The 27,293-nt window shown below is 40.6% G+C and overlaps 3 protein-coding genes across 4 annotated transcripts; 1 reads left to right on the top strand and 2 right to left on the bottom strand.

Annotated features, from left to right (window-relative positions):
* The first annotated feature begins 829 nt into the window (after positions 1-829).
* sec22bb (SEC22 homolog B, vesicle trafficking protein b) lies at positions 830-7,674 on the top strand. Its single transcript, XM_061778602.1, has 5 exons — positions 830-1,057; positions 4,849-4,958; positions 5,045-5,205; positions 6,084-6,230; positions 6,991-7,674. The coding sequence occupies exons 1-5, from the start codon at positions 983-985 to the stop codon at positions 7,143-7,145; spliced, it is 648 nt and encodes a 215-aa protein (XP_061634586.1). The 5' UTR covers positions 830-982; the 3' UTR covers positions 7,146-7,674.
* LOC133480481 (uncharacterized) lies at positions 7,452-11,904 on the bottom strand. 2 transcript variants are annotated; one of them, XM_061778577.1, is made up of 5 exons: positions 11,756-11,904; positions 10,828-10,883; positions 10,349-10,747; positions 9,646-9,725; positions 7,452-9,487 (listed from the first exon to the last, which is right to left on the bottom strand). In XM_061778577.1, the coding sequence occupies exons 1-5, from the start codon at positions 11,902-11,904 to the stop codon at positions 8,945-8,947; spliced, it is 1,227 nt and encodes a 408-aa protein (XP_061634561.1). In that variant the 3' UTR covers positions 7,452-8,944. The 2 variants fall into 2 exon arrangements, with proteins under 2 accessions (XP_061634561.1, XP_061634562.1); XM_061778578.1 differs by lacking the exon at positions 10,828-10,883 and having other exon boundaries at positions 11,756-11,894.
* Positions 10,914-27,293, bottom strand: LOC133480470 (oocyte zinc finger protein XlCOF6-like). Its single transcript, XM_061778545.1, has 2 exons — positions 26,963-27,293; positions 10,914-16,936 (listed from the first exon to the last, which is right to left on the bottom strand). Exons 1-2 carry the CDS (start codon positions 27,135-27,137, stop codon positions 14,664-14,666), a joined length of 2,448 nt encoding a protein of 815 aa, XP_061634529.1. The 5' UTR covers positions 27,138-27,293; the 3' UTR covers positions 10,914-14,663.

The following is a 27,293-nucleotide window of genomic DNA, read 5'->3' on the forward strand; positions in this document are numbered from 1 at the left end:
TCCTAACAGGTGTTTGATGAGCATTCCTCAACTTTCTCAGTCTTTTTTGCCACCTGTCCCAGCTTTTTTGGAACGTATTGCAGCCATAAAATTCCAAGTTAATGATTATTTGCTAAAAACAATCAAGTTTATCAGTTTGAACATTAAATATCTTGTCTTTGTAGTGTATTCAATTCAATATAGGTTGAACATGATTTGCAAACCATTGTATTCTGTTTTTATTTATGTTTAACACAACGTCCCAACTTCATTGGAATTATTATTAGTGTAATCATTTTGTGCACGAGTAGCACGACTGTGTCTTACTAAATGTCTTCCCCTCCACCCCACTACTTGTGCCACTTTTGGCGTACTTGTATGACTAAAAGTACTTTATGGAAAGTTGTTTTAAGTATTTATTCTATTTCCTTGATATGCCATGTTAAGGGCCTTGTACTGTGCTTTTTGTTCTTTTGTTCAATTCAGCACACGAGTAGAACGACTGTTTACCTTGCAAGGTTTTTTATTTATTTATTTCACTGAAAGTGCGACTTTTTGCCTCCAAGTCCACCAAAACTGCATTATTGAAAGCCGTTTTAGCATTTATTTAATATCATGTACTAGTAGTAGGCCTACGGTTTTTAGTTAATAAGACAAGTGCTACTCGTTTTTTATATCTTTCAATAAATTGTAATAAAAGACAAAACTCAATGTTGCTAAATATGTAAGTAGGAAATAAACAAATTTACAAGTGTAATACAGCTAAACTCAGATCAAATTGGACGGAACAGTTCTCGGGATGGAAAAGGTTCCGGCTTGCGATGTTGGGTAAGTGTAAAGTTGACGGACACAAAGGAGAAATTGTGACGCTATTCCGGCCAGCTCAGCGTCGTCACGTCAGCCGTCCTGCTGCTGCTGCTGCGATTTTCCGGGTTTTTCCTCACTCAGGCTCCCCCGCAGGCTCTCAAAAAGCAAAATAAGAAACGTGGTGTCGGCGGAAAAGATGGTGCTGCTGACGATGATCGCCCGGCTGGCCGACGGCCTGCCGCTGGCCGCCTCGATGCAGGAGGACGAGCAGGTTAGACACAGCGAGCTCGCGCAACTCATTTATTATTCGCCACGTTTGGCTTTTTGTGTCGCCAACGTACACGAAACCCAAACGCGGTTGAGTCCTGTTCAACCGGGAGCTCGTTCTTTTCCCACATAGGACACCGTTTAAATGTCCTCCTGCTGCAGGCCTGTACAGTGGACAAGTGGATTATGTATTTACAACGGATTTATTGATTTACAGTATTGTCAAAACGACATGATTTCCATCCTAATCAAATATGTGCATGTGTATTACATAGTCCATAATTAGGATGTGTAGTAAAACACATCGACCTGGAACAAATATTATACACAGATAATTAGTCGCAAAAAGGGTTGTGCAAAATATTGAATCACTTATTTGTTTATTATTCCATTTTATGAATGTATTCATTAATGTATATTTTTGATTGATTTATTTTTCTTGATGAAATATGTAACAGCAAAACTTTTATCTTATTATTATAGATAATTATAATGAATAATACAATTGTATAATATAGTTATTATGGTCTTATACATATTACTATTATATACTAGATATAATATTCAACATTTATCTTCAATTCCTAAATATGAGTACATAAATATTTATATTAAATAATCCTAATATATTAATACAATTAAATGTTATTATTAATAATACATTATGGTCTTGTTGATCATAATCATGATGTTACATTTCACTATATTATGTTGTAAATATATTTTTGTATTACATTATTAGCATTTGATCAGTTTTTAAATTTCATTTTCAGTTACCTATAGTCAAGTGATATTAATAACAGTAATAATTGGTCATATTTAACATTAACAATGAAAAAACTGTAATCATGACCATTATTAATTTGAATATTATTGAAAACGGAGGGGGGGGGGGTACTCACCTCAAGACTCAACAGTTGATTTTTATAGTGTAATTTTTTTTTAATCAGCATTTTCTTCAATTGACTTGATGCGTACAGTATTGTTGTATTATCTAGATATAATTCCAGTGCGTGGAAGTGTGCACCATAAAATGTTAAGCTTATTTTAAAAGCTGTTCCATTTGAGTCAATTGTCTTTCTTCCACTGGCTCCTGAACGTGACAAACCCGTAGTGTGATTCTGTACGCTATTTGAATTCATTCCTGTGTGTGGCATACTAGAAGTGAATCTAACGTTGTCTCCTTGCTCTCTTGTTTGCTCTCAAAAAGGGAAGTGAAAAGGTTTGTTGCTGCGTGTGTGTTTGTGTGTGTGTGTGTGTGTGTGTGTGTGTGTGTGCGCGCGCGCGCCTTGTGCCCCAGCATCCTTTTGTTTTGTGGTGTGATGCTTTCAAGGATACGCCAAAAGACCAAATGCCTGCGGCGAACCATTTGTAAGCATTAAAAATAGTGACACACGTTCGGATGGGTGCTTCAATTTATATGCAGACACAATGAAAACCAAGTATGAATAAACACAACATCGTCTCAAAAGATCAGGATAAAACAGTAAAGCATACAACTCTTATTTTTTGTTGCTTCTTTCTGGAGCTTTGGTCGGGAGAACTAGTTTCTCCCTGGGACCGCTCTGCTCAATCCTATGTGACATCATCTTGAGCACACACGGCGTCCACTTTGGAATCACGTGGCGCTACTTTGTTGCATTCAAGGGCACTCCGACAGCCCTACCTAATGCAGACAGTAAAGCATTTGAGGCTTAAAGAAAGTAGCACAGTGGGAAGAAAAAGTATTTGAACCCTTTAGAATTTCTTAAATTTCTACATAAATGGGTCATAAAATGTTATCTGATCTTCATCTAAATCACAAGAATAAACAAATAAAAGGTCTGCTTAAACTAATACCACACAAATAAGTATAGGTTTTAGTATTTTTTTTTAATTGAAAATAACATAAACATTCACAGGACAGGGGGGAAACTAAGTAAACCTCTTGGCTACAGATTCTCCAAGACCTAATCAGAGTCAGGCGTGAGCCAACGTGGAGTCCAATCAATAAGAGAAGATTGAAGATGTGGCTTCAATCTGCTCTGGCCACTAGAAAACGCACACCAGGTTAGAATTGTCTCTTGTCAAGAAACATTGCCTGATGTGTATCAGGCCTCACTCAAAAGAGTTCTCAGAAGACCTACGATTATGAATTGTTGACTTGTATAAAGCTGGAAAAGGTTACAAAAAGTTCACGGTTAGACAAACTGTCTATAAATGGAGAAAGTTCAGCACGGTTGCTTCTCTTCTAAGGAGTGGCCGTCCTGTGAAGATGACTGCAAGAGCGCAGAACAGAATGCTCAATGAGGTCAAAAAGAACCCTAGAGTGTCAGCTGAAGAGTTACAGAAATCACTGGCACATGCTAACATCTCTGTTGACAAATATATCACACACAAAACATTAAACAAGAATAGGCTTCATGGGAGAACACCAAGGAGGTTGTGTTGGTGTCTAAAAAATACAAATAAACATAAACATTGCTGCACATTTGAAGTTTGCTAAAGAGCACTAAGATATTCCACAGCACTATTGGCAAAATATTCTGTGGACAGATGAAACCACATTTGAATTGTTCGGGAGCAATACACCACGCCATATGTGGAGCAAAAATGGCACTACACAACAAACCAGCTGTGAAGCATGGTGGGGGGGAGTGTCATTGTATGGGTGTGCTTTTCCACCTCAGGGCCTGGACAGCTTGCTGTCATCAATGGAAAAATTAATTCAGAAATTTATCAAGATATTTTGCAGAAGAACTTGAGGCCATGTGTCGAACGGTTGAAGCTCAAAAGAGGACGGGTGTTGCAACAGGGCAACAATCCAAAACACAGAAGCAAATCAACTGCAGAATGGCTTCAGAATTAGAAAATACCTGTTCTGGAATGGCCCAGTCAAAGTCCTGACCTCAACCCCATTGAGATGCTGTGGCATGACCTCAAGAGAGCTATTCACACCAGACATCCCTGGAATCTCCAAATTTCATCCTGATCAGGCTACATTTTATAAATTAGTAAAATATAGTATATACAAGTATAATTTATGCAGAAGTTTAAGAAATTCCAACAGGTTGACATGCTTTTTCCTCCAACTGTACACGCACACACCATCCTCCACCATGTTACTACTGTGATGCGTTCAAGGACACTGTCTGACTAAATGGAGGAATACAAAGTGATAAAAGAGGTACACGCACCGATTATCCTAGTTGTTTGCGCGGTGCTATTGTGATGCGCTCAAGGACATTTGGACAGACTAAATGCATGAAAAACAAAAAAAAGTAGTTAAACAAAAGTAACAGTCTGCTAAATGCAGACTGTTAAAAAAAAAAAAAAAAAAGTACAACACACACACCTTATTTTGTGTTGAAGTGGTCCTACAGTGAGGCGTTCAAGGACGAGGGCAGGAAAAAAAATCTATTAACTAATACTCACACATAGGGCAGCCTATTTGTGGTGATGTAGTGCGCTGACGTATTCTGATGCGTTCAAAGACGCTCAGACAGACCAAACACAAAAACAACTTGCAATAGTGAACACATTCACTGCCATTGACGGCTTTAGAAGTCAAACATCCATGTTAACTGGGAAGGTTGGCAGTGAATGAGTTAAAAAAAGTAGTATACACACATGATCCTGTTTTGTGTAATGCTACTGTGGTGTGTTCAAGGATGTTTAAAATGATCAAATGCAGGGTGTTTAACAAAAAAAAAAAAAAAAAAAGTACACACACACACACAGCATTCTCATTGTAGTTATGTGGATTTACTGTGATGCGTTCGCGGCCGCTAAGCACGTGCGGGCTGTGTGTTGCAGTTGGGCCGCGACCTGCAGCAGTACCAGAGCCAGGCCAAGCAGCTCTTCCGGAAACTCAACGAGCAGAGCCCGACGCGCTGCACCTTGGAGGCCGGCTCCATGGCCTTTCAGTGAGTCAACGCAAACAAACAAACCAAAACAGTCTGGAAGCATTTGTACCGCTTGCCAGGCAGTCCTGTTTTTGCTGTGCGGGCAGCTACGTTCTGGAGAAAGGCGTGTGCTACCTGGTCCTGTGCGAAGGCAGCTTCCCCAAGAAGCTGGCCTTCGCCTACCTGGAGGACCTGCAGGCCGAGTTCCACGAGCAGCACGGCAAGAAGGTGCCCATCGTGTCCCGGCCGTACTCCTTCATCGAGTTCGGTGAGCGCAACTTTGCAATGTTTGCATTTGCAGGCCCACAAGAAGACCCGTCGAATTCATGTCACTGTTTCCAAACCCCTTAAAATTGGTTAAAATTTCAATTCTTGTTTCATTTAGCTCATTAAATTACTATTGTTAATTGGTTTACTAATGAAGATTAGTAAAAGACAAATTTTACATTTTAGTCAATAATTTGATTGATTATAATTACATTTTATATGAATAAAACATGTTTTCTCTCGTTAGAATTGCTCAAAATAGATTACTTTATCTCATTAAGTAATTGGTTACTGGATTTTTATTGTGAAAAATATAAATTTAAGAATGATTAGTCAAATCAACTTTGTTTTATCAGATAATTGCTTAATTATGATTACCTTGTATACGATTAAAAATTTGTATGAATTATCTTATTGAAATCTATTTTACATTTTCTAAATAAAAAAATTAGAGTGCAATTGAATTTATTATAAATCAAATTTGCATTATTTTAATAAAATAAAAAGATATTGTAAATGTACAATGTATTGTAAAACAGAAAAAGAATGGGCATGAGCTATTTTATTATTAAACATATTTTAGTGTTAAAATAAATGTTTATGAACAACAATAAAATGAGTATGAATTATAATTCTATCATTAGAAAAACACTTTGCACATTAGCAATATAGGAAAATATAAAAAACTACTTAAACAATTACATTAAAATGTATAGCACTTAAGTTACATAAAATTGTACTGTGTATATATATATATATATAAATATAATGTATGTGTATATATATGTCAGTGATCCCTTCCCATACCACTAGAGGGAGCCTGCTACAACTATTTTCCACAAGAGTAACAGAATGTCCTGTATTGGCCCTGTGTGTCAGACACTTACATCCAAAAGACCAAGAAGTCGTATATTGACAGCCGCGCCCGCAGGAACCTGGGCAGCATCAACACGGAGCTGCAGGATGTGCAGAGGATCATGGTGGCCAATATTGAAGAGGTGCTGCAGCGAGGAGAGGCGCTGTCCGGTAAGTCGATTGGTGCCTTGAGATAAGAGTTTCATTGGTTCCGTGACCGCGCTGAATGCCCTCAACCAACTACGGGGGCCAACTTCAAAATAAAAGCCTAACAAGGCATTGATGTCCAATGTATTATTGGTGAGGCTATTTTGAAGTTGGCAGCGTCCAGCGTGTTACTGTAATTTGGCTTGACAAACTTAGGTTTGTTAAAAATGTAAGGCAACGAGCTAGTAGCTACATTAACTGTGACTACGAGTTAATGTAGTCTTTTAAACAATTGTTTTTACAATAACTCGTAGATTTACGTAAACAGCATCATTTAAAAAATGTGCAGATTAACAATAGAACAGTAAGTTTTGACATCTAGGGTTGGGTTCGGCTTTAATGAATGGGAAGCAAACCTTACCTTTTTTCTAGCTGTATTTTTGCAGTGTCGCACAGGGCAGAATCAGTCAAATTCGATGTTCGTGCCTCCGCGCCAACAATGTCGATATGTCGTGGATAAAAGGAGGGCCAAAGAGCAAGAAATGAGGGAGACAGTCGAAGGGTAGTGATCTGTTCCTCTACTCAATACATAGACTTTTATCATTGCTCAGACAAAAACAATTCCTGGAAGTGTCAAAACAATATTGAGATATTGGTAGAAACACGTTTTCCTACAAAAACTCTGAAGATGGGTCACTCATATCTCAAGGCAACACTGTACAGTAAACAGTTTGGACAAACTTGATGACTCTGCCTCTTTATCTGTGCTTTTTCCTCCTCAAAGCGCTGGACTCCAAGGCCAACAACTTATCCAGCCTGTCCAAGAAGTACCGCAGCGACGCCAAGTATCTGAACACGCGATCCACATATGCCAAGCTGGCGGCCGGCGGCGTCTTCTTCATCATGCTCATCGTTTATGTGCGCTTCTGGTGGCTCTGAGAAGACGGGACAGTACAGTAGTCTACAGACACACAACGCCACACTTTCAGAATTATAGAATAAAGCCTGACGGTTCTGGGATTATTGGCTCCACGGAGAAAAAGTCAACACGTGGGTGTCTTGAAGGCAAGTGTGTACAAAAACGAATGAACACCCAAGGGACTCTTGTTGTACGTTAAAAAAAAAATAAATAAAAATAAAAAAAAAAGCTGCTTAATTATATCTTCAAGACTGTCTCGTTTACTCCAAAGTTGGTTTTGGCATTCACTGATGTTAAAACATGATTAATAATCAGACCTTCACAAGTGACAGCATTTATGAGGTGTTTTTGTATTCTGAAAGATGCACCATCATATTACACACTAAGACATAATATATGCCATACAGTAGTAAACCCCAGCACACTACATTTCTGCAACCTTTTCATCTTGTACAAAGTTTACCCTTGTAAATTTCCATGTCAGTCCAGTCGCTGGCTGTTTTTTTTGTTCTGTCTGCTATCTTGTGAATAAAAAGTGTTTGCACAGCACACAGTTCCTTGGACTCAATTTTGTGGGGAAAAAAATAAATCAGTGCTCTGCAAAAAAAAAGGTCTTAAACTGATGTTTTGTTTTTACAACAAAGCAATTTACAGTACCTGCACAAAATATGTTTGGTGCTTTATTTTTTTTCTTTCTATCAATGCAGCAACGGAACCTGGAAATGTTTTATCAATCAACATATTTGTATTTGAACCTGAAATTACAAGAACACAAGCAAATACTGAAAAGAAATCATCTGTGGCGCTTGCATGTTTAATCTGTTCTGTGACTATGCTACCAGTAATCCGTTCCAGCCTCCCCCGCAAAACAACAAGGTTTTTTAAATTTGGAAAATAGCACTCGATATATACTTTAAAAACATATAGTAATAATTACATGGAATGTAAAGAATTGTGTTTGACTTGGCCACCGGAGGGCACTATAGTAGTCATGTAGTACACACAAATGAAGAAGAGTTTCAACTATAAGTGAGTGACTCAAGGGGATGCCGTATTGTCATTTTTTTTTTGCAGAGTGTAACAAATATATGCCTAGAATAGCAGACAAAGGAAACATTTTGTGGTTTTAAGTACACAATTCTTGGATATTTAGTTTGACAGTAAACTTCAACTGGAATTGGCAGTGAACAACTTGATGCCTCTTCCTTTGTTTTTCCCCCCAGAAGAATTTTTGCCGAATTTGTGGGAAGTATATCAATGGCGCAGGCATTGCTAAGCTTGGTTGGAAGAAACAAGTCCACAATTGCCACTATTGTGGGAGGGGGGGGGGGGGGGGGGGGGGGGACGTTTTTGTTGCTGCTGACATGCCCAAGAGAGTGAAGTATCTTTGAAGGGACCGAGAGAAAACCTCTGGGCAAAGTGGAAAAGCTGCAAACAGCTAGCGAGTGATAGCATTTCCGAGACTATCGTTTGCGAGAAGGCGAGTCACTTACGTCGCCGCAAGCCAAGAAGTCAAGATAAAGTGGATTTTGTAGCGACCTGGTTGTCAAATTAAGGGATTTTGTGATTTCCGACTAGCTGTGAACGCACCAGAGGGTCCCGTGACGTGACAATGTTTGCATATCCTATTTGTAGAAATAAACAATATTCATGTATTTAACTTTTGTCCGAAGACACCAGCCAGAAAGAAAATACTATTTTAGCTCGGCATCAAACAATCATGTCATCAATCCTAGTTATGCTTTTTAGCGTAGCATACACTGGAAGTCGGCTATCCCGTGTTCCGCGTTGGGTCACGTGACGTTCCGCATAAAGCGGATTAGGTTCCTAAATCGAGGTTCCACTGTATCGCTTCTTGACCGCGTCGCTTTGTGCAGAGATAGAGTCGGAGGATTCGAGCTTGGGTGATCTCGTAAACTTCCTCCAGTGTGCTGGCGGAGTCGAGCTGGTGCTCCGCAAAGTCCGTTATTCGCGTTTGATAGTCGGAGAGTTGACCGTCGGGGAAGAAAATGCCCTCTGCCATCATTTGAATTTCTTGCACCGTCTTGCTTTTTTCAATGCACAGGGACTTGGTGCCACCGCCTCTGCCGGACCTCACTTGTTTGAATCTCTTTTCTTTCCAGTCAAAATTCATCCATCCTAATTCCAGTCGTCTTTTTGCTCTCTTGCCATTTCCGTTGCCAAATAAATAGCTTCCCCGACTGCAAGAGGGCGGCGTGGGTCGCCTGTCCACGATAACCTTCCTCCTCGCCTCTGAAGTTGGATTTCGGCAGAAGGCGACGACCGCTATCCTGTCACCGTAATGGGGGATGTACTTCTGAAGCTCTTCATCCGACATGAGAAGATTCACAGACGAGTCGATCTGCAGCGGATAATAGTTGGACTGTCAAAAATCAAAAGAGGTGACAGGAATACAGTGCACATCCCGGTTCAGGTCCCTGGACCCAAAAAGATTGAGAATCCCCGGAATAAACTACAACAAATAAACAGACGGGGGTAAAAATGCAGAAATCAATTTACCTTGTCTCGCTCCATTTGAGAGAGAAGCTCACTAGAAATATTGCGTTGCCGCAAGAACACAAGTAGATCCTCCTCCGTATCTAAGTAATAGAGCAGACGTTACGACATTCCATTCTTTCTGTCCTTAATTTATAGAAGTGCTGGAAGTTGAGAGAAGTTGGACAATGGCTAATGTTTGTGTTATGTACTGGAAATGATTGGTTTACACAAATCCATTCAATGGCGAGAGAACGGCACATTCCTACATTGTCATATATGATGACTATAATCAACAACCCAACAACGAGGCGCTCTAAAGCAGCAACGCCGGTACGAAGACCCTGTCCGCATGCTGGCTGTCACGTCTGACTTGGGTGTCGCTTCATGTACCGCTATAGACTTGTGTGTCTGCGCACTGGCCTGAGTAAGGAATCTTTAATTACACAAACTACAACGGTCTCTCACCGGTGGGCAATATCACCCCCCTAATCTGTCAGACCTGTCCCGGAATTTTCTGGCGTGCACCAAACAGGAACGGGTGCCTGGTTAATGCGTTGTTTGAACACACCCTGCCAACTATTTCTTAAAAGCGAATCTTTTTGCACAAACTGAGCAAGCAAAATGTTTCTCTCCATGTGGCTCTTCAAACCTGTTTTGTCAGCAAACCCTTTCCCACATTCAGAGCAGTTCAAGTGTTTGCGGTCAGCGTAATGTGCCTTGTCACCTTTAGAATTCTTGTTAGTCTTCAAAGTATCTTCGGTACGGTCGCTGCGATGAGACTTTGACGCCACATCGTCCATATCTTGTAGCGGAGCGAAGTTGTCCGGTTGTGATCCTCCGCAGTGATCTCCATAAGCTTCTGTTGTGGTGTGTTGACCGAATTTAACACTTTGAAGGTCACGACGCTGTGGGGACCGAGCTTCATCAACTTCCTTCTTCTCGTGGCCACCCGTCAATGTGAACGCGTTGACGTCAGCCACCTCCTTCAGCCCTCGAAGCTGCTCCCCATTCTGACTCCTCCACACGTCCTCCTCTTCCTCTTTAACGCGGTGGGGCTCCGCCGGCTCCCCCTGCCCCTCGGAGGGTACCTCATCGCCACTCACCAGCGACATCTGCTGCATTTCTGCGCCACGCGAGGAAAGCAAACACAGATGGATTGTTTGGATAACTAACTATTTTGACAAATACAGAGGCTTGACTTACTTTTTAGAGTTAGCTTTTTGTGTTGTGACGTGAGCCAAAATGCAGTTAAGAGGGAACTTCAGAGTGAAATGAGAAAACAAATAAAATAAATAAATGCACTTTCATCTGTTTATTGAACAGGACAAACAGTCAAACACACCAATACGAAATGAAAACACTCGCAAGGAGCATGGAGAAGATGCCAATACTGAACAAATCGAGCGATAAATGCAGGCCACGCCCCTTAAAGGCAATCCAATACTACACTGTGTGTGTGACTTTTGGCTCAGTTACACATTATTCTTTTCTTGTATCTGCATTTTACAATGTGGAGCTATTTTTTTTAAATAAAATGTTTTTTAAATAATTGTTTTTTTTCCTGGGGGGGGGGGGGCTGGCTCATGTTAATATTTAAGTTAATTTCAATGGGGTGTATCCAGCCTCTCAATCAAAATCAACTGGGATTAACTCCGTCACCCACAATCCAGTGAGGATAAATGATACACACAATGGATGGATGGGGGGGAAACTGATTTGATAAACAAGCTTATGGCGTTATTAGTTTGCTCAACAAAGTCATAAGTCAAGGTATAACTCTGTGTGAGTTATTGTGGGATCCAATACATATATAATAAATATTTTGCAGACAGACAGAAGCTATAGCAGGGTTTTTTATTGAACCCGACACATTACATACAGAGAAGAATAATATCAATCGTGGCCACAGTATAGATATAACCTGCTCACAAAATACTAAATTCAAAGCCACAATCTTAATACTTTTTGGCCACAAAGTATTGTAACTGTACTGGATAGTTATGTCATCAAACCGAGCACATGATGGGAGACTGGGGCTCAAAACTATTCTCGAAAGCGCATCTTACGCAAACTGTTCAAAAGTAATGGAAATAAAGAGTCGTCTTATGTGGGAAGAAATAAATCAACAAACCCGCTTCGCGTAACGGAAGGTGAGGCTTGAGAACAGGTCCAGTCGTTGTTGGCCTTGCCGTTCCTTCTCCGCTTTCGTTGGAGAAAGTTCCTCCTCGTACTCCGCGATCGTCCTCTCAAACAGTTGGAGTATTTCTTCGACGGCCACATTTAGGCGCTGCTTCACCAACGTTCTGAGCATTCTAACTTTGCACATTTTGACACAATGCTCCAGTCTGCTGTGTTCTTGACTTGCGCCTTTTCTTCCTCTGTGGTGGCAACATGGCGTACTGCGTACTGCGCATGCGTACATCAGACTCCTCCCCTCCCAATCGCTGGAGAATGTACGGTACGGTCTGTCTAAATGTTTGCGCATACTCATGGGTTGACCTCAGGCTAGCTGAGGTCTAAAGGCACAATTGTCAAATTATCTATACATTTTTTGACTCCAGCATAGCTTGCTTAAGACTAGGGCCGGCCTGACAGTAACCTTGACCACTTGTACAATAGGCCTGCAGCTGCGTGTGCTAGCAAAAAACAACATTTGTATTTATTTTTTTACAGGAAGCAAGCAAAGAAGAGAAACAAGACCTCACTCTCTCAGATGGCGCAGTCAACAGGAAGCAGAAAAGGGGGAGGCAGCAGAGCAGGATGAGCTGGAGTCAAGACAGCTGCCGGATGACTCACTTGTATTGGTATCTATAAACTGTGAGGGCCCTCTTCTGCATGGCCGATGCCAGATTTGGGTTGAGGGAGAGAAAACAGGCCGGAATTCTGTGATTTTTGTACTTTGCTGAACTCCTGAGATTTATTTAAAAAAAAAAACAGATTAAATTCCATTCTGTGTGAGTTTCTTGATTGGTTATCTTTCCTGAGAGGAAAAACGAGCACGCATTGGTGAGGTTGCTATAGTTTATGAATTCAGGACTTTGGCTCTGGGTGGTAGGGTAGCAGCCAACTCTCCAACAGGTCATAATCTTATGATATTAAAGTCAAAGTTTCTGTTATTTTAAATTAATTTCAAGAATGCAAATGTATTTGTGTAATAGTACCATTTATCTGGAAAAGATGTTTTTATTCTGTACAAATGTAATAACTTTTTTCTAAATAATACACCTTTCGTTTGAGGAAAAACATAGATCGCAGGGAAGTCAGATTTACAGTATGTCATTATTTCGCAATTGTATTGAGCCATTAATCCTCGCCTGGAATTGGTTAATTGTTTAATTGGCACATCCCCACAAGTTGGTATGCACTTTTTTGGGGGGCGGGGTAAAAACATTCTGACCCGCTAACTACAGTTCATGGCCCCCAGTTGGAGAACCACTGGTTTACACAGTAGCATTCCCAATATTTTGAACATAGAAATGAAATAGTTGTTGTAGCGCAAATCGGTCATTAAGATTAAGTTACGACGAGCACAATGCCAGCACTCTACTTTTGATCTGATTAAAAATATTACTTGCAAACTAACTATTTAAACTTAATGTGCTAGTTTAAATATATCTCAGTGCACCACTCAATGTTAATAAAGTCGGTAAATTAGTTGGGTGTCATTTCTTAAAGACTGCCACACAAAATGGGAGACTTTTTTTTTTTTTTTTTTTTTTAACCCAGCGTACAGAGGCCACATTTCAACAAACACGGAACCAGGTTCTTTTTTTTTTTTTTTAAAGAATTTATTAACTCCAGATAAAGAATGAGTCAAGAAAAACAGTGTATACAAACAAGGTATACGGTGCATGAAGGATGAAGCATAAACGAATGAAGGAAATGTAAAGATTCCATGCAACAGCTGAGATTTAAGAGGGAATTTGTCTTATGCTAAATTTATGCCCCACAACAGCTGGTACATCAACCTCATAGTTATGGTCAGATTTATTCATTTATTTTGAAATTCAAGACTCTAATAAGTTTATTTTCCCAAACAGCATCTCACCATATTGATCCCTCTGCAAACTATGCTAGGTGTGGAATTTAAACTTTTCATCCTTCCTTGCAAGAAGTCTTTAAAACTTTAAAACACAGATAGGCTTGATACAAGATAACTTGTGAAACATTAAAACGCTAGACCTCAGATAAGTGGGTGTGCACTTGTTTGATTATGTACATTCAGATGAAGAAAAAAAAAGCACTCGTGTGCCGAAACTAACAGTCCCTTTTTCTTTCCTGGAATGTCCATTCTTCGGCCCCCAGTTCAATCGACGGTGGTCGGGCGGCACGTCCCGTTTCTTTCAAATTGTTGCAAGGGAGGGGAAGGTGTTCGGGTTCAAAATCCTTTTAGGCGTCAACGATCCGGTCTTGGCCGTTGCCAGGGAGACCAGCGAATTCACACTACATAGTTGTTTTATAGTGTACTTTGTGGGTCATTTACAGGCCTGGCTTTTGATATAAAACGTTGAAACAACACAATTTACATCAATAGGAAAATTTTGTGTTTGCAGTGGAGGGGCTATCGGGGCCCAGAATTACTGGTTGCCGGTTAATCGAAGGGCACATATAGCCACCCTTCATTCACATTCACGCTTACAGTTCAAGATTCAAATGCCAAACCTCGGAACTGTGAGGCAGATGTCCTAACCACTGGGTCCACCATGCTGACCGTTTTAAAATATACACTATAAAGCCAAATCGGTTACATTTTGAAGAATGCCCAATATCCCTAACTTTAAATGAACATGTTATGCACACACACAAATAAAATGTACGCTGATAAAAATGGGGACACAAAAAAGACATTTCCACCAAATAGTCACACAGAATGTGAGCTTGTTAAAATAAAAGTTGGCTTCAGAGCTGTTTTGAAGTATTGTAGCTTAATTTACCACAATACACATTGCGATGGAACGAACGTTTGCTCAACGATGGGCGTGCCATCCCTGTCCGGTCCTGTCCCAGAATCTTCCAGCACGCACCGAACAGGCCTCTTGTCAGTGGAGGTGCTGAACATGTTTCGTCAAAGCCTCCTGAAAACTGAACTTTTGATCACAAAATTGGCAAGCGAAAGGTTTCTCCAGATTGTGTATTACCAAGTGTCTGGTCAAAAAACCACTAAGGGCAAACCTTTTCCCGCAATGAGAGCACTTGAAGGGTTTTTTGTCTTTGCTCCGTGTCTTAGCAGCTTTCGACTTCAAAGGTTCCGTGGCATTGTTGTCTGCTTGCGATCCTTCACTAGCTTCCGATCTCCCAGATTTCTCCTGTGGATGTACTCCCCTCATGTGTCTCCTCATGTGACTCTGCCTGAAGTATCTTTTATCACAAAGCGAGCAAGCGAAAGGTTTCACGGTGTGCGTTACCATGTGATTTTTTAAATCAGTTTCAGTGGGAAATGTTTTCCTACATTGGGAACAATTCAATTGTTTGTTGCCAGAATTCTTATTAGTTTCCCAAGATGCATTGGTGTCATCACCCTCAGAAGAGTTAGACGTCATGTCCGAATCTGATATTGGAGCAAAGAGGCTCTCTGGTTCAGATTCTAGATCTTCACAGTGTTCTCCATTAGCTTCTGTCGTCACGTGCTGACTTGAGCTGGTGGAGGGCGACGCGTTCTCGTCGATGTGTACTCTCGTGTGTGATATGAGACTGTCGTTACTCGGGAAGCTTTTCAAGCAAACTGAGCAGGTGAAAGATTTAAGCGTGTAGAATAGTTGAGTGACACCTGTGCAATTGGACGGTTTCCCTCCAGTGTGTGTTCTCATGTGTCCATCCCAATCTCCTTTGTGGACGAACGTTTCACCACATTCCGAGCACTTGAACTTCGTATTTGTTTCCAAAGCTTCTTTGGTATCGTCACCGGGATCAGAGTCAGAAGAGTCTGACGTTGCGTCGTCCTTTTCTGGTACTGGAGCCAAGTTGTCTGTTTTGGAGTTTAGATCTTCATCGCATTGTGCACGTACGATTTTCAGTGTGTGAAGATCTTTCGCCATGTGGTGACCAGAGCTACTGGAGGCCTGTACTGAAACTATGTCGCTGTGTACGCTCATGTGTGATCTGAGACAATCGCTACTAGTGAAGCTTTTCTTACAAACTGAGCAGGTGAAATATTTAAAAGTGTTCCGTGGTTTAGTTACAACTGCGCTATTCAAAGGTTTCTCTCCAGTGTGTGTTTTGGCGTGTCTCTCCAAATCGTCTTTGCGGACAAACATTTCACCACATTCAGAGCACTTAAACTTCTCATTCATCTCCAAAGGTTGTTTCTGAGCAGAGTCAGAAGAGTTTGCCGTCTTGTTATCCATATCTGATTTTGGAGCAGAGTTGTCTGGGTGGGAGCGTAGAGCTCCACCGCGTTGTCCATCAGCTCCTGTCGTCACTTGTTGACTAGAGCTAGTGGAGGCCAACAGTTTCTCGTTGGCGTGTACACTCACGTGTGTTGTGAGAGACTCTCGACTAGTGAAGCTTTTCCTACAAACTGAGCAGCTGAAATATTTAAACGTGAAGGATGGTTTGATGACAACTGTGCTATTCAAAGGGTTCTCTCCAGTGTGTGTTTTGGCGTGTCGATCCAAATCTGCCTTGTGGACAAACATTTCACCACATTCAGAGCACTTAAACTTCTTATTAGTCTCCAAAGGTTCTTTGGCGCCGTCATTGTGATCAGAGTCAGAAGAGTTTCCCGTCATGTCATCCATATCTGTTATTGGAGCCAAGCGGTCTGCTCGGGATTGTACGTCCTCACCACGTTGCCCATCAGCTTGTGTCGTCACTTGTTGACTAGAGCTAGTGGAGGCCAACGGCTTCTCTTCGGTGTGTGCTCTTATGTGCGATATGAGACAGTCTCTACTCGGGAAGCTTGTCATACAAACTGAGCAGGTAAAAGACTTAACAGTGTTGAATGGTTTGGTTACAACTGCGCTATTCAAAGGTTTCTCTCCAGTGTGTGTTTTGGCGTGTCTCTCCAAATCTTCTTTGCGGACAAACATTTCACCACATTCAGAGCACTTCAACTTCTTAGTCTCCACAGGTTCTTTGGAGTCGTTGCCGTGATCATTGTCAGAAGTGTCTGCCATCACGTCATCCGTATCGGATATTGAAGCCAAGTGGTCTGGTTGGAAGTGTACATCTTCACCCCGTTGCCCATTAGCTTCTGCTGTCTTTCGTTTGCTTGAGCTATTGCTTCTCCTCCCCACATTCCTTTTTTTCACCGGCGGCTCCTCCTGCTCCTCAGCGGAAACCTCTTCTTTTGTCTCCGACACAAGCTGCACACCTGCGTGACAAAATTAAAACAGAGCGCTAAAATGTGGAAATACAAATTGGTTTCACTACTCATGGGACTACAGTCAGACCAAGCGAAGCTGCTCCCAGCTCCTGAAGTCAACAAATAACTCAAAGTGTCGCTGGAACACTGGCTTGTTTCCCCTCGATATGAATGTTCTTAAAGTGCGCACGCACGCACGCACGCACGCACGCACGCACGCACGCACGCAGCTCCTACCCGGAAGGAATATGTCAGGCTAGTGATGTGGTACCGGTGCATACAGTGACGGATAATTTTTATGATCATCGCTTTTTACAAAACTGAGAATCATACTCAGAGATTCAGTCCTTGCTGTTGGAGCTCAAGGTCTTACACTGTAATGGAAAAATTCTTAAAGACAACAACGTCAAGGCTATTTCTTTTTCCCCCTAATAAGAGAATCTTGAAAGGAAACTTTCTTACGGTGGCCTTCGAAGCTGATAAGCGCAACCTCTCCCTCGTGGGGGAATGCGAGGAGTCAACAAACGTGTCTCCTATACGAGAGAGCAAGGAGACAAAGGAGGAGTTGCTTTGCGGAGCACACACACTCTTGAAATGTGTTTTCTCTCCGAGTACTAAGATAAATGTTTTCAAAAGACCCTTGTCTGAAACGGATACTATCTGACATGTATAAACTGAAATGACCACAGCACTGCTCAGTGCCGGGGAGAAACTATTCCAATGGGATACAGGGCTGTTGGCCACCCAAAAAAATATCTAGAAAAAAAAAACTGAAACAAAAAGAATTACAGATTGTGTTTGTAAAAACCGCATGACTTAGCCTTACGAAAGATGCAGACGCTCTCGTACAGCGCAGACGCTTTTCTGCTTGCTTCGCCTCTGTTTACACGTGTATGTGGATGTAATTGGACAGTCGGGGAATGAAACCACTTTACTGATGTCTCAAAATGGTGAGCAGAAGCATGCTAACAGACAGCAACTTAGTGCAACAAAGAGGACGGATCTGGACTGTGGAAACGGAAATGGATCATCCAGGAAAAAAGGCAGTGGTATTGCTGTTATTTTTAAGTCATTATTTCAGTGTCAGGAAAAACACTATTACAGTGTCAAAATTTGATACAGTGGACCAAAAAAACTATAGCGAAAACAGTGCAGCAGCTGAAACCATCAACAAGCTGTCTTGACTCAATACCATCTGACTGTCAAAGCTGTTGGGAAATCTCTGCTAGCTGATTTTCAGCAAATCAACTGCTCTCTTCGGTCAGGAGAGTTTCCTAAAGCTCTTAAATTATCTGCCATGAAGCCTCTTCTAAAAAAATAGAACACTGGACGCTTCCATGTTCACAAGCTGTAGACCCCATCTCAAATCTCCCTTTGATAGCCAAGATTTTTGAGAAAGTTATTTTTAAATCAATTTTTAAGGTTGAATACTGACTCTGGAAAGGTGTCAATTCTGGTCTTGTTGGATCTCAGTGCGGCTTTTGATACGGTTGATCATAATATACTGCTGAACAGGTTGGAAATGTGGGTAGGACTAAATTGAACAGTCCTTAAAGGTGATTATTTCTAGTAGGCATCAGTTCTTGTCAGTTCATGTATGTTCTACTGTAGCAGAGGAATTTTTATTTATTTATTTATCTATTTTTTTTATTTATTTTTTTTTAATGGGTCAGGACATACCTGGAGGAAAGGAGTTATTTTGTAACCATTGGAAGTGTTCAATCTCAACAAATGGCAATGACCTATGGGGTCCCTCAAGGGTCACTTCTTGGACTCCTCCTGCTAGCCTTGGGTCAAATTCTTCAGAACTTGAATTTTGACTGTCATAGCTATGCAGATGACACACAGTTATATCCAGCAGTCAATTGAGGTGTTATGTCACTGTCTAAAACAGATCACTGGATGAGCCAAAGTTTTCTTCAATTAAACCACAATAAAACTGAGATAATCGTTTTTGGCAAGAAAGGAAAGAGGACTGCTCTTAGTAAATACCTGGGGCCTCATTTACAAAGACTTGCGTGGATTTCCTACTGAAACATGGCATACGCTCAAATCCAGAAAACATTGTACGCACAAAAATATCCAGATCGATGAATGTGCGTGTACGCATGAATCCAAGCACATTTCCTTCGTACATCCCAATCAACATAGAATTGAGCGCACGTGTTGGACTCGCCGACCCCTCCCTGTCCACACCCACATTTAAATATGCAAAACCATATTTAAATGAACCGTGCGCCTGAGTTCCCGATCTCTGCATGATCAGAAAAAAAAGGAAAATGAGCAAGGTAATGAGGAAATATTTATCTGAATATGAAGTTGCTCAATCAAGTGGAGGTTTGGAATAATTAACAGCGGCATTGATAATGTTATTAAATCTGCTAAAATTGACAACACTGCACTAATTATTCTTAAGAAAAGTGACATTTTTCTATGCTTAGAAAAGGATAATTTAATTGACAGAATTTAGCAACGGCAAGGCTTCAATAAAAATAAAAGTAAAATTTACAAAAAGGAACAGATAAAAATGAGAATAATAAAATTCACAAAAAGGAACTGTGTGAGAAACATCGACTCACTCACAATGAGATAAAATGCTCCAAGCGGCCCTTTGAGATGAAAACCATTGTAGTCCAAAAGTAGTCCAGTATATATAAAAAAGGTTCGTATTTAAATGTTTTATCTGATTAACCTAACACAACACACAAAGTATTATTCAAAATATCAGTCAAATTATTGCTTCATGTTCATTATCATCAAAGTGTTTACCTTATTATTGTAAATCCCATTTTACAATATAAGGTCCGAAACTCATCTTACTCACATATCATTGTATGGGCACAAATGATTGTGGGTTCCTATCACTTACCAAAATCAAAAGTATATCAAATAAGCGGTTACTGGTTATATACGTTTGCAAATAAGCAATGAGCAAGCAAATAACCAAGACTGTATGGTGACACTTGAGTGATCTCCACTACAGCTCCATCTTGTGGCTATAAATGTGCATTGGCTTTAATTTAGTATCTCTTTTAGGCACCTGATGGATATTTGTAATAATAAATTCTGAGTAGACTGTACACCAATTTTATCAGCCTGATCGGTATCGGCCGATAAGAAGAAGAAGAAGAATCCTCTTTTATTGTCATGAACATGCATGCATGCACACGAAATTTGTTCTCTGCATTTAACCCATCACAGTGAACACATACACGTTAGTGGAGCACACTGGAGCAGGGGGCCAGCCGTGAGTCTGGGGGATGTTGGCGGATGGTCAAGTCGGGGTCTTGAACCTAGGTCCCCCACGGTGGCAGGTGATGATCTTAACCATTGGGCCACGGCTGCCCAATGGTTAAGATCCCGATAAATAGGAAGTAATGTAATTTAATTAAGATAAATAGGAAGTAATTTAATGACAATAAAATAATTTAATTACAGTCAGTTAGCACCCATTATTTCTGTCCTGTTGTAATGCTGGTTTGACCTGACTGATTAGAGTACATGACCTGACTAGAGCAGTGATTTCAAACCTTTATGGAGCCAAGGAACATATTTTACAATTGAAAAAATCTCACAGCAAACCAACAAACAAAAATGTCACAAAAAGTGGATACATGAATTACTGTATGTACTTCCTGCCAGCTAATAGAAGACCATTCATTTGTTCTGTCTGTCACTATGCCTCACTGGCATAAATAGAGGAACAAAGATACATTATTTATTGTAAATATAATTTTTGGAGCAATTAAGTACACAAGTATATACAGTAAATGAACAGGTCATTTAAATAGACACATTGCTCCATCTTGTGATCGAATAGATTATTTAAACTCGCTGATCGGTCCCAAAAATCCTGATCGTGTCAAACCTAATTCTGAGTCAATTATAATAATAACTTTCTGAACATGCATCCAATTTAACAATCCAATCATATTCTGTTATCAATGACTAATTTTATCCATTACACTATACATTTTTCAGGCCCCAACAGTAGCATCGCTCAACAGCATGAATTGTTCATCAGTGCTAATTGTTCATGTGTCCCCGATGTGCAGATTTATTCGAACAGTAGAACAGTTTATTGCAGGAAAGCCTCCCCATCAGGGTGTATTTGGAGACAATAAAGAACAGATGTCAAGGAAGAAAAGGACTGCGGGGAGCCACTATAGGCATTGAATTCTGGAATGTGGGACGGCGTCTGGAGCCAAGCGGCGAATGGTCATCATTTGCAGAGCAACGATGACATCAGATGGCACCATGGACCAATCAGACGACAGCGACTCCATACTTGCACTTTTTGAAACATTGTATAAGTCTGGGGTAGAATCAGATAGTTTTGTTCGACTACTCTATCTGCTCAGGATAAGATAGGGATAGTTACGAACCCAGAGCTCTGCAAATTGTGTAGACTCCTCTGTCAGGAATAAATTGGTTGACTTGTAACGCGTTATAATTGTAGTTCTTCCACGAAAACGAACACGCATGGAACCTCGGAAGTAATAGGTGATTTTAAACACAGGTTCCTTCACTTTCAACACTCGTATCAAATCCATTACTAAAACTGCCTTCTACCATCTGAAGAACATATCCAGAGTGAAGGCTTGCATGTGCCAAGCAGACAAGGAGAAGCTCATCCATGCTTTTATCTCAAGTAGACTTGACGATTAATGGTCTTCTGACTGGACTCCCCAAAAAGAGCATTAAACAGCTGCAGCTCATTCAGAACGCTGCAGCTCGGGTTCTGGCCAGAGCAAAGAGGTCGGATCATATTACTCCAATTCTATAGTCTTCACACGGGCTCCCAATCAACTTTAGGATAGTTTTTAAAGTTCTACTAGTGGTCTATATATCACTAAATGGTTGAGGTCCTGAATACATGAAAGAAATGCTAATGGAATATAAACCTAAAATCAATCTGTACCATAATTCGGTACCTAAGCGGTCCGTGGCAACAGGAGTGGAAGAGTTGGCCAATTTCCATGGGGCACATGAACGCATCAGCCGCACAAGTGTAATGATGTCACTTCCAACAAACCATGTGGATCGAACATGCCCAAAAGTATGGTGGAAAGGTGGAGGGGCCCTGCTGGGAAAGGTCCAGAAATGTAAGGTCCAAGCGGGAGTGCTTTGTGGAGCATCCCAGAAGGCTAACGAGCCACAGCACGGCGTGTAGCCACACAAGCTAGCTTTTGGCTAACGAGTGGCGATAGCAGTAGCAGCAGAAAGCTAAAGACTATTAAGCTGCTCTTTTGGGCTTGCAGCGCGTTAGCTCGAGCAAACTCAGTCTAACAAATGAGTTTATACTTTTACCTTTGCTCATTTATTTTGAACTTAGGATGTTGTTTTGTTGTATTTGTCAAAGTGTATATGCTAAAAAAATAAATAAATAAATAAATAAATAAAAAGTTAAATTGAACATTTTTTAGATGAAATGTTCCCACTCAACGCACAAGTACCAAAAATTGTTACGGTTGAGTACTGGTGTCGATTCCTGGGTGCAAGAAAGGTACCATACCGGTTCAAATGTGAAATGGACTGATCCCTAGTTTCTCTGTTCAGAATGTGTGAGGAATTTCTGTTATCTTGAGCGCATGTTTCAGTCAGGAAGTACGTGGGTTTCAACCTAATACAGAGCATGACGATAGTTACCAATGTTTCACGCAGTGACAAATATAATATCCAGCAGATTTACAATTTACACGTTCCACAGTAAGTTGACATTACTGGATGGTTATTTCTTTCTGCAATGCCAGTTGAGACGACAATGACTAAGTTGCAATTAATGGGTTTCGTTATGGAGCCAAGAGTTGGAATAAATGCGTTGTTTTTTTTCAGGAATTAAAAAACACCAACTGCTTGGTCTATATAAGAAGTCAGTTGCTTTTGTTTGGTATTACTTGGTGTCTTTGTTTCATAATCCAAAATAATTATTTTGTACAATTACTAGACTAGACTACTCGATTCTAAAATTATTCGATAGCTGCAGCCCTGCCTGGTCGACACCTTTTATCACTTAACTCACTTCGTAACATGATGTAATGTGTGGTTTCCTGTCCAGGTTTAATAAGTTGCAGCTGCCATTAAACCACAATCATTTTTGGGAAATACCAGCACTCACGTGGACGTGGAAAAAAACAGTAATGAATTTTCTTAGCATATGACTCCGTCACAGATAAAGGAAAGTACCTTGTAGCGGAAGCAGCTGATATCTGTGGAATACTTTTTACGAGGAATAAAACCCACAAATCTCAAAGTTCACTTGAGAAGTTTGCAACTTGGCAGCGAGGGAAGGAAAGTGAGACAGCTGTGGCTGTATATAATAACTATTACGACCTTGACGCTGATAAGATCCTAAATGTGTCTGAGGACTGATGCTGCACCTGCGGTTTTGTCTTATCCTGCAGTGTGGCCCGATATTCCACAGTCAGACATTCCTTAGTTTAACACCCATTTTGACAATTCACAGTAAGTGAGGTCTGATTATAACGGAATCAAAGTTCTTGAGACATTATTTTTTTAAAACAACAGTAGTTTACAATTAGCGATGCACCGATCCCCAATACCCTCGGGCAGCAACGGCTGTTTTTTAACAGAAGCCCGAAGAATGTATGTTACGACTGACAGGTATTCTGAACTGTTTGGAATTGCCTCGCCTCAAACTGCTATGACTGCTTCGCTGTAGGTATGGGGTTCTTTTGGTGATGAGCAATGTTGTGCTTGTGCCAAACATAGCTTTTCTACAACCCCAATTCCAATGAAGTTGGGACGTTGTGTTAAACATAAATAAAAACAGAATACAATGATTTGCAAATCATGTTCAACCTATATTGAATTGAATACACTACAAAGACAAGATATTGACTGTTCAAGCAGATCAACTTTATTGTTTTTAGCAAATAATCATGAACTTAGAATTTTCTGGCTGCAACAGGTTCCAAAAAGCTGGGACAGGTGGCAAAAAAGACTGAGAAAGTTGAGGAATGCTCATCAAACACCTGTTTGGAACATCCCACAGGTGAACAGGCTCATTGGGAACATGTGGGTGCCATGATTGGGTAGAAAAGGAGATTCCCTGAATTGCTCAGTCATTCACAAGCAAAGATGGGGCGAGGTTCACCTCTTTGTGAACAAGTGCGTGAGAAAATAGTCGAACAGTTTAAGGACAATGTTGCTCAACGTACAATTGCAAGGAATTGAGGGATTGCATCATCTACGGTCTATAATATCAACAAAAGGTTCAAAGAATCTGGAGAAATCAATGCATGTAAGCGGCATGGCCGAAAACCAACATTGAATGCCAGTGACCTTCGATCCCTAAGGCGGCACTGCATCAAAAACCGACATCAATGTGTAAAGGATATCACCACGTGGGCTCAGGAACACTTCAGAAAACCAATGTCAGTAAATACAGTTCGGCGCTCCATCCGTAAGTGCAACTTGAAACTCTACTATGCAAAGCAAAAGCCATTTATCAACAACACCCAGAAAAGCCGCCGGCTTCTCTGGGCCCGAGCTCATCTAAGATGGACTCATGCAAAGGAGAAAAGTGTTCTGTGGTCCGACGAGTCCATATTTTCAAATTTTTGGGGGAAATTGTGGACGTCGTGTCCTCCGGACCAAAGAGGAAAAGAACCATCCGGACTGTTATGGACGTAAAGTTCAAAACCCGGCATCTGGGATGGTACGGGGCTGTGTTAGTGCCAATGGCCATGGGTAACTTACACATCTGTGAAGGCACCATTAATGATGAAAGGTACATACAGGTTTTGGAGAAACATATCCTGCCATCCAAGCAACGTCATTTTCATGGACGCCCCTGCTTATTTCCGCAAGACAATGCCAAACCACATTCTGCATGTGTTACAACAGCGTGGCTTCGTAGTAAAAGAGTCCGGGTACTAGACTGGCCTACCTGCAGTCCTGACCTGTCTCCCATTAAAAATGTGTGGCGCATTATGAAGCGTAAAATACGACAACGGAGACCCCGTACTGTGGAACAGCTGAAGCTGTACATCAACCAAGAATGGGAAAGAATTCCACCGACAACGCTTCAACAATTAGTGTCCTCAGTTTATTGAATGCTGTTAAAAGAAAAGGTGATGTAACACAGTGGTAAACATGAGCCTGCCTGTCCCAGCTTTTTTGGAACATGTTGCAGCGATAAAATTCTAAGCTAATGATTATTTGCTGAAAACAATCAAGTTCATCAGTTTGAACATTAAATGTCTTTGTAGTGTATTCAATTAAATATAGGTTGAACATGATTTGCAAATCATCGTATTCTGTTTTTATTTGTTTAACACAACATCCCAACTTCATTGGAATTGGCGTTGTATATTCATGTCGTTTGTGAGCGGAAGAACAATCGACTGAAAAGTTCCGTTGCTTGTTTGCGTTCACATTCTGCTTGCAACAAGTGACGTCATGCACGGTGTAATCGCGAGTGGCATCTGTGATTCTGGCGATTTCTATTGTGCCCCTTTCTGTCATCTCTAACAGCTTGAAAAAGCATGTGCATCAAGAGGAATTAAAATCTGACACCTTCAGTATGCAAAGTTCCAATACTAATATGCATTTTACTCTCATTTATGAGGGCTGGACTTCTATCCTTAAACTGCATATGTTGGTACTGAGTGTATGGCATAAACTCTGTACAGAATTTGAGACAAAAAAGCCTTTGCTAAACAGTTAGCATGCGCAATTAGCGCTCGCGACTATCATTTGTGGTTCAAAAAAGCGCTAATGGCCATTTAGCTCACTCATACATCATGCTACATGTACATTACAAATCTAAAAGTGTCTTAAAAATCACTAACAGAGACTCATCTGTTGTTTTGGCAATGTTTTTCACTTGTCCAATAGTACGTCCGTCTGCAACAAAAGTCCGATCGGTAAACATGGACAGTGGGCAAATTATTCCAGGCGATGCAAATCGGGTCCAGGCAGCGCAAATACGCTTTTAACAATATTTTTTTTATTGCCCAGAGGCAGACATTTTTGTGTCGAACAATTTTTGTGGTTGATTTAGCGGAGTTAGCTGATTTATTTATTTTTTTCCCCACAGTGCCAATCTCTTGTGATGCAAAGCAGACTTCTTTTAAGGATCAACTTCATGTTGTAAAACTAGGACGCGTTAATTGTCTCAAGAGCAAGGTCTAGACCTAATAAACAAATGGCCTCAGGAATGCCTTTAATGTAGACATACAAAAGGGAGGATAGTTGGCTGCACTACTATGTAGGACAAACACTACCACGTACAAAGAAAATGTCTAAATCAGATACGGTTTAAAATATACCACAGGTGTATTTGGTGTATTTTGATTGGAGAGGAAGATTCTCTGGTTAATTTTATATTGCGATATATTTTTTTTCATGTTTTTATATTTTGTTTTACTTTATGATGTATATATACATCGCAATTTTGTTGTCTTTGCGCTTTTTTTTTTTTTTTTTTAACTTGTGCCTTGTTTTGCCCAGCTGTCTGCAGTCAGGTCAGCATTGCAAATGTGCAACTATTCTCAATTGCCTTACCTGACAAAATGAAGGTTAAATGAATATTTTTTTAAAAGTACCTTCTAAAATTGTGGCCAAAAAGTTCAACCTCGGCTTCGTCGGACCATAACAATATATGTCCTATACAACCAATTAACATGTATTCGAATGTGATTTAAAAAAAATAAAAAAAATAAAAAAGTCTGAACACAGCCACATCTTTGTTATAAGAGGATGTAACACACATTATAGTCAGTTGTTCATTTTTACTTCCAATGTTGGAAACTTTTTTTTTTTATTCAGTTGCACACGTTAAGGCTCAAATCAATGGTGTTTTGAAAATGTCCTTTTTGTTTCTATTCCATTTCTTCCTTGTATTCCAGCCCCCAGTGTGTCTGAAAACGTGCTCTACACTCACCATTATAAACGTCACAACTGTTTTAACGGACAACAAGGAACATAACGGATCAAGTATTCCACCTTGCGGTGTAAAAAAAATTAAAATAAAATAATGAAGTAGAAAGAGTTAGAGAAGAGTTGTACCTGCTCTTCGCAGTCGAACACGAGGTTTGAGAACGGCGTCGAGGAGCAGACGATGCCGCCGCTCGTTCGCCTCTTCGTATTCGGCTATGGTTCTCTCGAACAGCTCGAATATCTCCTCGACGGCCAAGTTTAGCTTGAGCTTCACCAACTCCCTCAACATTGTGACTTTACACATGTTTCACGCAGACTTCCGTCTCTTCCTCGAGGCTAAAAGAAGCTAAGCTACCTCGAAACACGTCTTTTGTTCAAGACACGAGAGGTGTTAAAAATCTTCTTCTTCTTCTTCTCCTGCTTCTTCTTCTTCTTCTTCGTGCTCAACGGCAGTTTGCAG

This window comes from Phyllopteryx taeniolatus, chromosome 7 (assembly GCF_024500385.1).
Source record: "Phyllopteryx taeniolatus isolate TA_2022b chromosome 7, UOR_Ptae_1.2, whole genome shotgun sequence".
NCBI classification, from domain to species: Eukaryota; Metazoa; Chordata; class Actinopteri; order Syngnathiformes; family Syngnathidae; genus Phyllopteryx; species Phyllopteryx taeniolatus.